We start from the raw sequence: 12,559 nt of genomic DNA, 5'->3' as shown, positions 1-12,559 counted from the left end.
GTGATTCAGCTGCAACAAGGAACAGGTGTGTGTACTAGCATGTATCTACCGTGTTTCCCCTTTTTTAAGACACCGTCTTATAACTTTTTTTCCTCAAAAAAACACAGGGTGGCTTACTTTCGGTGGGGTGTCTTATTTTTTTTATTGCCGGTATGGTATTTATGGCTCAGGGCGCCGCTGGGCTCTCTTGAGTGCTCGGTGCTGCAGCAGCCACTGGTTCCGGGTGGCGGGGCGGCAGGCGTCCTTGACCAGGCCAGGCGGAGGCCGCTGGCTCAGGCGCTCCGCCCGCTGCTGCAGGGTGCTCCAAGCTCCTTGGCTGGGCCAGGCAAGGAAGAAGCAGTGAGCCCAGCGGTGGCGGCAAGCACGGAAGCAGTAGGGATGGCAGTGGATGAGAAGGCGGAGCACGGGGATGCAGCCAGCAAGGCAGGAGTGCGATCAGCTGTTAAGCGGAGCTCTTGGAGCGCCGCTTCACAGCTGATCGCGCTCCTGCAGTGCCGGCCGCATGGAGTGACTCTGTGAGTGGAGGTGCCTGTGGGGGTTGGTTTCCGCGGCGCAGAAGTATGGCTTATTTTCGGGGTATGTCTTATAATATTTCTCAAATCCTTAAAAACCCTGCCATGGCTTACTTTATGACTATGTATTAAAAAAGGGGAAACAGGGTATTTGTGCAAGAAATGGCCAAACACACACACACACACACTCCTATGACTTAATAATACCAACAACTATTCTACTTGAGGCAAGGGATTTGTGCGTATCTGTTGCATATCTGACTACCCAGCATGGAATTAACTCTCTGCACACAGAAAGTTTGCATGTCAGGGAGAAGGGACCTCTGACATGCAACTCTTTTATGTTCAATGAACCAACCTTCAAGTCCCTCCCTATACCCTTGTAGTAACTGAGTGGCCAGTAACAACTTCACCACTCAGTTCTGTTACCTGTATGAACAGCTTCTAAAGAGACACCAGCATCAAGCCTCACACACCCTTAGAGCAAAGCACCCTGGGGAGCCAGACAGCAAGAGCTCTGATACACTATTTCCCTGCAAAGCAATACACAGATACACACTTCCTTCCAGGCTTTGCAGTGTAGTCTTGTGCACTCTTTGCCTGGAATCAGCAGTGCATTCTCTGCTCAGTTGACTGCTTGTGCTTTGCTTCCTGGGAGTCCTTCCCTCATTCTTTTGAACATGATAAAGGACCATAGCTCAGTAGTAATTGCTTTGCATGCAAAAGTTCCAAAATTCAATCCCCAGTATTTCCAGGAAGGGCGTGAAATGCCTCCTTCCTAAACCCTGGGGAGCCCCTGCCAGTCAGTGTAGACCAGTTTCCCAAACTTGGGTCTCCAGCTGTATTTTGGACTACAACTCCCACCATCCCTAAGCTAGCAGCAGTGGTCAGGGATGATGGGAATTGTAGTCCAAAAAAATAGCTAGAGACCAGTTTGGAAAACCCTGGTGTAGACCATCAGGAGCCATGTGTTCCTAACTTGGGAGAACACATGTGCCCATTTCCTGCTAGCCTTTTTGGAGGAGGGTACCAGCTCAGTGCAGGGCTGTTTGCCCACATTCATAGCTTATGTTGCCCGGGGGTGCTTCCTTGGCCCAGAAGAGTTGTGCTGGCCTACAGGTGCTTTTTTAAAAAGAAAAAAGAGGAAAGATGTATAGTAGAACTGGAGGCATGTGGGATGTGCACCTTTCACAGCTTCTGCTGGCCTGAATCAGCTAAGGTGTTTGGGGAGGCATCAGATCTGATAGGGTCTTCCCCACTCACTTCCCTGCCTTGTGCTGGCAGCCAGCTCTAGCCATGGAAACTGTTTTCTCTCTTTTCTTGAAGGAGGTGAATCAGGAGGGGTGAGGGAGCCACCACCAGGTAACCATTTGCCTCAGGCAGGGACTTTGCCTGATAGCTGTTTGTTTACCTGCCTGCCTTTTTCTCTTGCTAGCCATCATCCTGTAATAGCATTCTCCTTTCGCTCTCCTTCAAGGAAGGAGAAACCCAGATGCGCAGGAGAAGAAGGGGTGTGTGTGTCTGCCTGCAAATGAGAAAGGGACTTCTCAGCTCCAGGAGAAGTCTAGATAGGCAAGAAAATCTGAAGGAGGTTGACAAAGGGTGGGGGATAGAGAGAACTCTGGGTGGATAAAAAAATTGGATGGCGGGAGAGAAAAGAGAGAGAGATCTGCTCTGTTGCTGAGAGCTGCTGGCCTGGCAGAACCCCCATTTGTTACCACCTTGGAGGAAGGTGCTGTGCTTCTCTCCCTCCTCCCGCACTTTGGCTAAGATGTAAAAGGGCCTTCTCTGTCTGTCTTTTTCCCACATCGCGTCTCTTTCTTCTCTCTCCCCCCCCCCCCACTCCCCTGTGCTTTCCTTGCCCTCATGATTCACCATCAATCTTGGACCAAAAGTTCTTTTTCTTTTGCTGAGGGTATAGATTTTGGTGGGGAGGGGAGTGATGCAAATTGGCATATGCTTCTCATCAGATTTTTCTTGTGTCAGAGTATGTGAGTGAGCAACTGAGCCAGGATTCTAAGTGAGTCATGGCTAACTGGGGACTGAGCCTGGGGTTTCTTTAGCCAGTCGTGAATGTGGGGTTCTTGCCTTTTCCACAGAATCTGAGTAGAAGTCCAATTCAGTAGAATTAAAACTGATTCACTTGCATTGGCATAGTTTTTACATGGGTCCACACACACCCCAACCACCATCAAATCACAGATGTCATCTGTATCTCTGTGAATTGTACAGTGGTACCTCGCAAGACGAATGCCTCGCGCAACGAAAACTCGCAAGACGAAAGCGTTTTGTGATTTTTTTTGGTGACTCGCAAGACAAAGTTTTCTATGGCCGTGCTTTGCAAGACTAATTTTTTTTTGCCACAGCAAACCGCACTTTGCAAGACGAAATTATCTCAAGACGAAGCGACTCGCAGAACGAATTACTTTCGTCTTGCGAGGCACCACTGTACTGTAAAATAATTAAATTAGATTAAATAATAAGATCCGGCACTTTTCAGTGTCACCATGGCACAAAATCATGGATTGGAGGCAGCACTGACAAGGATGTACCTGTGAACTACTGGGCATTCTATAGACAACAGTGAAAGCTTCACTTTGATGGCAGTCATTTAGTTCATGTTAGTGACAGCAAAGCAGAAGTTGTATTCCGGATTAGCAAATCAGGTATAACAAGTGCAAGAATTTCTAAATGATATTGAGAACGGAGTACCGTATTTTTAAAAGCATTCAGTTTGAACTAATTGATCTAGAGTATGACAACAATTAAAAAGGGACGCGGGTGGCGCTGTGGGTTAAACCACAGAGCCTAGGGCTTGCCGATCAGAAGGTCAGCGGTCCGAATCCCCGTGACGGGGTGAGCTCCCGTTGCTCGGTCCTAGCTCCTGCCAACCTAGCAGTTCGAAAGCACGTCAATGTGCAAGTAGATAAATAGGTACCGCTCTGGCGGGAAGGTAAACGGCATTTCCGTGCGCTGCTCTGGTTCGCCAGAAGCGGCTTAGTCATGCTGGCCACATGACCTGGAAGCTGTACGCTGGCTCCCTCGGCCAATAAAGCCAGATGAGCACCGCAACCCCAGAGTTGTCCACGACTGGACCTAACTGTCAAGGGTCCCTTTACCTTTACCTATGACAACAATTGTGACTCAGGCTGGGCAATATATCAATATATTGTCCAAAACTAGTTTGAAGTCCATATTGTGGTGTCCGTTTCATAATTTTTGATCTGGCACTATATATGATGTGTGCTTGTGTGTGCTATGCAAAAATCACAATGGTTGTGAAAAATGTGAAGCCAACCAGTGCTTCTCTTGATTCCTGCAGCCCCTGTTAACCCTGCCAGCTCAGCTCTCCCGCCTCCTGCAGCAGGCAGCGAATCAGAAGAGCAGACGCCAGGAAACACTGTGAAGCTGGCGATATATCACAATATTGAAAACCATGTATAGTCCAGCCCTAATTGTGAAGGGACAACTTTTAAGTCATTAAAAGACAGTCCCAATTTCAAAAGATATGTAGCTTTAACCCACCAAGTAGGTCTGGAGCAGTTTACACTAACTGTGGACCATACAACAAAGTTGAAAGAATCAGAGGACTGGACCCATTATCTAGTCTCATTTTTTTTAACCTAAAGCAAGCTCCTCAGTGTGTTCCCCTCACATTTTAGCATGGCATAAAGCAGTGACCCTAAGTCAATAAGGAGACATGACACTAGAAAAAAACCCCATCCAGACTAGAAATAGAGAGAGTAACTGAACAAGCCACACACTACTCACAGAAGCTGCTAAACACACATAAGCCACCGCTCATAATATATATATGGGAGCACAAAGCAAATATAGCAAATATCTTCCGTACTTGAGGTGTCAAAGGCTTTTGGCGTAGTTACTGCTGTTGTGGCGTTGGCCTCTACAGTCACCAGATTTGAATCTGCAGCAGTTGTATGTGGAACTGAAGATGTGGCATTTGTCGAGAGGGAGGTGGGCCCAGAAGTGGGCCCAGTTGCCGGCAAAACTGTAGCCTTCGTGCCTGGAGAGCTGACCATCGTGGCAGGCAAGAAGTCTGTGGCTGTAGGAGGAGTAGTACGGTTTGGTGCCATAGCAGGAGACGCTGCTTGAGAAGGAGCATGGCTACTGGTGGGGCTTGTGGGCTTCCCGCTAGCTGGTTGCGTCTTGGCAGTTTTCATGGAACTTGTGAGCAAGGAAGAACCCGTCGAAGGGAGCACTAGAAGTAAAAGAACAAAAGGGAAAATGACAGGGTATGTTGCTCCCCACACCCGGATCTTACACAAACAGACACGAGCACCAGATTTTTCTCCACAAGTAGCAGGGACTCCCAGTTTAAGAACGAGATTTATTTCATCCTAAATCAACAAATATAAACCTACAAGCCAAATAAATATTCGCAGAAGGCAGCATGCAAACTGTTAGTATTACGTTGCCCTTTATGGGCATTGGAAGATACTTTCCAAGCATCATTCTACTGTATTTTGGTTGCTCAATCCCTCCACACAAACCTCCAACAACATACACACTCCCCACCTCTCGGTATCTTTCATTCTGCATCTAGAACTGTTACCCTTATTATAAAGTGTTGCACAGAACTACATAATAGAGCTCCCTTTCTGCTCTGACTGATGCCAAAGTTCTAGCAGTCTTGTTTCCTTAAGACACCAAACCAATGACTCGGTTATGCAGCCTTGGATCTGGAGAAGAACTGGTGGAAGGTGATGGCAAGTGCTTCTGTCCAATTTTTGACAGCCACCCTCCCCACCCCAGCCCACCCCATTTATCATCTTAGACTGAAATCCTGGAAGTTTTGTTGCTTACAAGTGTTAGAAACCAAGATATGAAAGCTAGGAGCTAAATGGCATCTTAAACCTAGGTTATGGGCGCAACAACGGAATGTCTAGGTGTGCTTTTTTAAAAACTAGAATGCAAAGCTGAAAGTGAAAGAGCTGCAGCTAAAATATTATGCTCATTTTTCACATGGTCTAGTCCTTTCCCTTACCCACCCCCCTAATATTCTTAAGAGGGTCTCTTCTCCAGTTTTCAGGGAAGTGGGGGGGGGGCAGAAAAAGGTCCTCCTTTCCTTCCACTCTGCAGTTTTAATCTGAAATCTTAGGCGCGGTACTACACCCAGAGCTCAGAAACTGCTCGCGCTAATGAAATTCCCTGTTGCAAAATGTGCCCAGAACAATGGGAGTTTCAAACACTGATTACTTAAAACACATTTTAAAATTTTGAACATCTACTAAAAGTTATGTCTGCAATAGGAAGGTAGTCATGCCCATTCCCCCTGGATATGTCCAGTGATTAAACTGAAAATGGCATAATGCATTACCTGTGGTCATGTTGGCTGCTGCTCCCAGGAATGTCAGGCAGCTGCTGAGCAGGATGACAAGGAAGCATGAACCCATGTTGGCCTGAGCGGTGAGGAAGAGAAACAAAGCAGAGGGGCTACATTAACAACCGAAGTTTGCATTGCCAGCATTTCAACTACCACCAGAAGTACCTAAGCACTGACACCTGTCACACTTTTGGAAGGGAGCCAAAAGAGATCTTTATAAGAATTTGCGTCTCCGTTATGTACCAGGAATCACAACATTCAGAACTAGCACATTTATAGGGCAGAAAATTAGTTATTAGGTACAACCCAGGAAATCCTCAGTTCAATTCTCTCCTTAGCCATGAACTTATTGGATGGCTTTTAAAGGAAGCTATTAAGACTCAGAACCTCCTACCTCTAAATACAATTAACAACAACAACACCCTACTCTGCAGAACCAAAGCAGACTCTTAAGAGTCCCCCCACCAAATCAAAGCTTTCTTTTGGCTTTGACAACCAGCAAGGCAAGTTTCATAACACTGTATAGGCCATTTGGTTTCGAAATAAGCCCTTTCCCACAGGATTCACCAACTCCTCTTTGGAGACTTTCCTGCAGGGTCAAACGCTGCAACGCCAAAGCAGCACATCTGTGCGTACAACTTGGCCAACTCTCTTGCAATGGCTTCTGTTACTGTACTCAGTTTCTATCTGCTTCAACCCCTTCCCAACCTCTGGATGCACAGACAAGAATGAAGTCATAGAAGTCCTGAACACACCACCCAAATCCTCCCAGCTACAGACAGCTTTGACTATCTGCAGGGAGATCTCGAGGCCCAAACTAGATGCAGTGCTAAATACATAAATGAAGAATTTGCTAAGCAAGGAGGGGAGGTTTTATCCTTCCATTCACACACAGCTCCAAATGAAATGCCCCCTCCCAACGACAGCTTTTCTCCCCTAAGAATAACAATGGAGCAAGAAAGGGAGGGATTTTTGTTAGAACCAAGGGGGGGGGGGAGAGAAAGGTTGAGCCTCCCCTCCCTGCACACTACAGTCTTGGATGAAGATTGGTCCCGCCTGTGCCCAATATTAAATTTAGAAAAATAACCACCATGACATATCTTGTAATGACACATTCAGCATCACATCCATTTTGGCTCTTATACTCAACTAGTCAAGAATCCTTTAGACCAAAGAGGGAAGCATGAACCCTAAAAGCACCAAGTCTCACTACGTACAGAAAAAACTTGTTTGCCCAGCATGTTAGGTCCCTGAGAAGTGCCTCTTGGGTCTTTGGCGATCTGGGATGACTTCAAAGAGTCACTCCTGTGCCTGCATATATAAGTGTAAACAGTGTGTCTGGCTTCTCAACAGACTTATGAACTGCAAATTCTGGAATTTAATAGCTCACAAATCTAGTTTGTTTCACAGCAAGAAGTTTGTGTGTGTGTTATTCCATCATGAAATAAAGATTAGTCTTTTAATTATGTAGAATAAGGTTGTATAGGTTAAATTTTTGGGGTAAATAAATTCCATTAATCCATTCACAATGTCATGCTCTTCCAGAGGTTTTTGTAAGATTATTGGGCAGTTTCTCTGCCTACAAGATATTATCACAGATGCTTGGTTTACTTTTGCAGTTCTCAAAACTGAATTTGACTCAGTCTTCATGCCTCTTCTTCACAGCAAAAATGTTATAACATGAACAGAGTTGAGAAAAAGACCTTAATCCTATTGTTCTACAAACCTATGAATACAGAAACAACCCCTTCGGTGCTAAGTTTCAAGAAGTGCAGTGAATAGAATAGAAACAATATATTTCTGATTGTTTGGAGTGGACAGTATTTACCGTAGGTTTTTCATGTGCAGGCTGGGTTGACAGTCTAAATTTCTTAAAATATATATATATTGTTTTTGTTTAGCCAAATTAGTTAACAAGCATGGGTGTTTGTTTAAGCAAATAACATATGCTGTAATGTTATTGTTTCAGTTGAATGAATCTATTTAAATCGTTATTATTAAGGTAATGATTATTTTTCTCCTTCCTAAGTACAACAGTAAAGTTGTCCAAATATGAATGATTAACCTATTAAACTGGGGATAAAAAACTAATATGAAAAGTTGTTATTCTAAAAATCTTCATCTACTTGCATATTAAAGTTATACCAGCAAGAATTAGTCTTTATGTAGAAAAATATTATTTAAATCAAGCCTTACTGACTAGTGATTTAAATCAAATCCACCCTGCTGGCTCCTTCGGCCAATAACGCGAGATGAGCGGCGCAACCCCAGAGTCGGTCACGACTGGACCTAATGGTCAGGGGTCCCCTTTGCCCTTTTTACACTTAACACGAGCCCCACTCTGGTGAAGTTCTTTCAGTCCAGGCCACTGTGTTACAAGGAGCAAACCAAAAGGAAATACAAGCAAGACAGCGAGAACAATTAAGAATCCACATTGTAGGATTATTTCTCTTATGTTCTGTTGGCACTAATCCCAGGAAGGGGCTAAGTGACCAGTGTTCCTCAGCAACAGAAGTAGACCCTCTACTACAGGGTCCCCAAACTAAGGCCCGGGGGCCGGATGCGGCCCAATCGCCTTCTAAATCCGGCCCGCGGACAGTCCAGGAATCAGCATGTTTTTACATGAGTAGAATGTGTCCTTTTATTTAAAATGTACCTCTGGGTTATTTGTGGGGCATAGGAATTCGTTCATATTATTTTTCTAAATATAGTCCGGCCCCCCACAAGGTCTGAGGGACAGTGGACCGGCCCCCTGCTGAAAAAGTTACCAGGGCTACAAATTACCAGGGCTCTCATCCCCAATATATGTTGGGAAACAGGGTGAAGCAGATCTGCTGGTTACTTGAAGTGCAGCGTGGAAAGCTAATTCATAGATGTTCAAAGTACAGCCAGTGCAAGCCAGACGTTACAAATATCTAAAATTGACACATGACGGTCTGAGAGTTCGGAATCTAGTGGTTTTTCTGGAAGAATCCTTGCATTGCCTAATGATTACTTTTTCAAATTTTAGGATGTGTATTTTTTCTCTCTGAAGATTATTTTCATTTAGAGTTCCCACCTGTTGTATCAGAGGTCCTATGCTTTCAAAAAAAAAAGTGGTGTAGCTTTCTACAACTTTAAAATACCATCATATGGGACCACTACAGCCACTGGACTTCTTCCTGCTGCAGCTGAAAGCATAGTAGCCTCTGTTGGGGGGAAACCAGTGACTACAACTTTGAAACGTCTTTTTTTAAAAGCCGTTTCTCTCTTACATGTATGCAGACATGCTCAAGGTATGCAATGGATTCTGGGCTGTGATGCTGGCTTGCTTCCCTAACAAAAGTGTGGATCTTGGGTTATAATCTCTTGGTAGCACACACCAGCAATCACTGTTTAAGTAAGAATAATTCAAGGGTGACTGACCAAGATACAAATTAAGACATCCTCCTCATACCTAGTGCTTTCCAGATATTTTGGACAGCCAGCACAGCTTGAGGAAGGTTGGAACAGAATGTGGAGTTCTTTATTTGTGTAGACAACAGTTATTTCAAGATAGTATCCCCAAGATAGCAGCCATGAGGCCATGAATTCCTATTCTTTATTCTAGCGTAAACAGATACTAGTTTTCCCAGTTTCTGGCATTAGCACAAAAAGAAATCCTTGCTCCAACAGCACTCCCACTGCAAATCTGGTTATCACTTGGGGAGAGGGGATGGAGAAGTTGTAAAAACAAAACAAAACACATCTATATATCACCTAGAGATCTCTCACAAGGTTTTATAAAAGGTAGCATGTCTACATGTGGGCCGTGCATCAGTGCGGAAATTAAGTATGTAAATCACTTTAGACCAGAGACAAAAATGGCGAGCAAGTATTCCAATCCTGATCATCATCATATGATAACTTAGAGCAGAAATGGGGAACCTGTGGCTCTCCAAATATTGTTGGACTACAAACCCCATCATTTCTCACTACAGGCCATGCTGGCTAGGGCTGAGTGGGTCCCAGCATCATCTGGAGGGCAACTTGTTCCCCTTCCCTAATTTAGAGCTATATGGCTTTTCAAGACAAGGAGTTCTGGAGCTACCCTGCTTTAAAAGTGCATAGCACTTGCCTTGTATGTTTGGGTCTGTGCCAGGATGGAATTATCATTTTTAAAAAAAACATGAAAAAACCCCAAAGCCTACACCATAAATGGACAATGGAGGATAAATAAAGCAAGTTACTGAAAATGAAAGTGAAACATTTATACTGAAGTCATACATATGATAAACCAGGCATCCCCAAACTGCGGCCCTCCAGATGTTTTGGCCTACAGCTCCCATGATCCCTAGCTAACAGGACCAGTGGTCAGGGATGATGGGAATTGTAGTCCAAAACATCTGGAAGGCCGAAGTTTGGGGATGCCTGTGATAAACACTACTTTCCTACAACTGCCCTCTCATCGACACCTAGGCGGAGCCATCTCTCTCTCTTTCTCTGAAATGCTCCTTAAAACCCACCATTTCTGTGAAGCCTTTCACTTGACCCTTATCCTCAGCTCCACTGCATTTTTCCTTTGCCATATGCAACCATCAGTATAGATTGTGGGTATGAAGATTCTGGTTCACATCGGTAAAGAATGTGAATATTAGGCCAGAGCCTAATAGTCTCTTCACAAAGAGAGAGGTCTACCATTTTCACCACATGGATACACTCCAAACAGTTTGGATTGCTAAACAGTATCAACTAGTAGCAAATCTGTTTCAAATGAATACAGATTTTTAGCAGGGCTGCAAATATCCCAGGTTTCTAGAAATCTGACAGCAAGGACTTTATATTAAAAAACAACAACAAATTGTCCTTATGAAGGGCTGGAATCAGGGGCTTGTAAGATTTTTCCAGGGTTCCTTGCAAGTGTCCTCCAGCATGCCAGAAAGCATTATGACAGCCTATACGTCACATAATGGTTTTATGCTCCTCACAGCAAAGAAAGAAAATCCTACTTTCACTTGGCAGATTGACTGTTTCGAAAGAAGGGAGGGGAGCCATGCCAGCAAGTTCCCCTTTCCCTTTGAGAACCAAGAAATCATAAAACTGAGTAGAGTGGCTCAAGTCCCTCTTTGTCCGGCTAGTTAACTAACATAGCTCTGACGTGATTTAAAATTACATCAGTTTTAAAACACAGCTGCTTGCTCCTACAGCCCCCTCAGCAATAACATTTTAAGAATCTACTGTCTCCTTTGGTAGAAATTACTCAAGGTAGGGGTAAAGCAGATGTTTTGGAGGTGGGGGAAGGATGATCAGTTCAGAAAAGGAATCTGCATGCACACACTTTTCCAGTGATCTGGCTAGGATCGTAAGATTGGAGCTGAAACTCAAGCCAACCCTGGAAATAATATGTTATGGATATCAGAGGGCTTCTTGACAAATATCAGGTGGTAACCAACAGCACCTGATAATATGGACTGATTGATAAATACGATCTCCAGGGGCTGCAGTGTTGTCATGTTAAGCAAAAAGGGCCCACACACCCTCTCAACATTGTTTAAAGCAATTTAGAGAACAGGATGGAAGCCACTTTATCACAGCAAATATGTGCTAGTCAGAGCTTCTCGCAAATCGCCTAATGTTGCAAAATAAATTGACAGCAGCATCTTAAAAGTAAGGGGGATGCCAGGAAACTGGGGATTATGTTCACATGTGGTGTGGGTGTAAATATGTACAATTTATTTGACAAAGGGTGTTTAAGGAGATAACAGAAATCACTGGGTTAAAGCTGACCAAAAGTCCATTATCAATTTACGATGGGGTGGAAGGTTCGCAGGCTATGAAGGACTTGCTCACAAATTTATTGGCAGCTGCATGAATTATGAAAGCTAGGAAGTGGAAATGGCAAGATGAATAAAAAACGGAAGAATTGTATAAAGAGGTGTGAGATATACCGTATATTCCGGCGTATAAGACGACTGGGCATATAAGACGACCCCCAACTTTTCCAGTTAAAATATAGAGTTTGGGATATACTCGCTGTATAAGAAATACAACCTGGAGTATAAGACGACCCCCGACTTTTGAGAAGATTTTCCTGGGTTAAAAAGTAGTCTTATACGCAGGAATATACAGTACCTTTTAATTATAAATTAACATGGGGAATATGCAGGAGAAATGATTTTAAGGAGATATGGAAGGTGTTTGTAGAAGTTGTACTATTATAATGGAAAGGGGTCAAACTATCACAAGAGGTATTGGAATTTTGGGAGGTTGGATAGTTACAATGGAATGGTCTTGTGGGTGGGGTGCACATTTTATTTATGATTATTACTTTGTCAAAATAAAAAAATAAATGTTTGGTGTGGATACAAAGAAAAAGTTATGCCTTAAGTTAAGTCTTATTATGACTCCCTCCCCCATGTACACACCTCCAATACAGATACAAAAACTGAGGGGAAATGTTTGTAATGTTATCAACATACACACAGCTGTTGGCTAGATGCAGCATCCTGCACACTTCACAGAAAAAACACACATACCCTGACATCATGCCTCTGGTTTCACACAAGGCGGAGGGGGAGGGAGGAGCAGGAAGGAAAAATGCATTACATCACAATCATTTTTTTTCAAAGAACTCAATAATAGGCATCAGCAAGACTGTACAAGGAGAAACAAATGGGAAGCATTGGGGTTTATTTCTTTAAAAAGAGTCGCTAGGCTAACTGGATGTGACATTCTTTGACTTGGA

At 43.9% G+C, this 12,559-nt stretch overlaps 1 protein-coding gene across 4 annotated transcripts in view; it reads right to left on the bottom strand.

Moving 5' to 3' along the window:
• Positions 1-12,559, bottom strand: part of PTPRA (protein tyrosine phosphatase receptor type A) — a 138,272-nt gene that overhangs the window by 37,891 nt on the left and 87,822 nt on the right. For all 4 annotated transcript variants that reach the window (XM_035103105.3, XM_035103107.3, XM_088661149.1 and 1 more), the window contains 2 exons: positions 5,851-5,932; positions 4,366-4,731 (listed from right to left, as the gene is read on the bottom strand). In XM_035103105.3, coding sequence (XP_034958996.1) covers positions 4,366-4,731; positions 5,851-5,932 — 448 coding nt within the window. The remainder of the gene's footprint in view (positions 1-4,365; positions 4,732-5,850; positions 5,933-12,559) is intronic.

Source organism: Zootoca vivipara, chromosome Z1 (genome assembly GCF_965207765.1).
Source record: "Zootoca vivipara chromosome Z1, rZooViv2.hap1.1, whole genome shotgun sequence".
NCBI lineage: Eukaryota > Metazoa > Chordata > Lepidosauria > Squamata > Lacertidae > Zootoca > Zootoca vivipara.
This window is presented reverse-complemented; position numbering and strand designations above follow the sequence as displayed.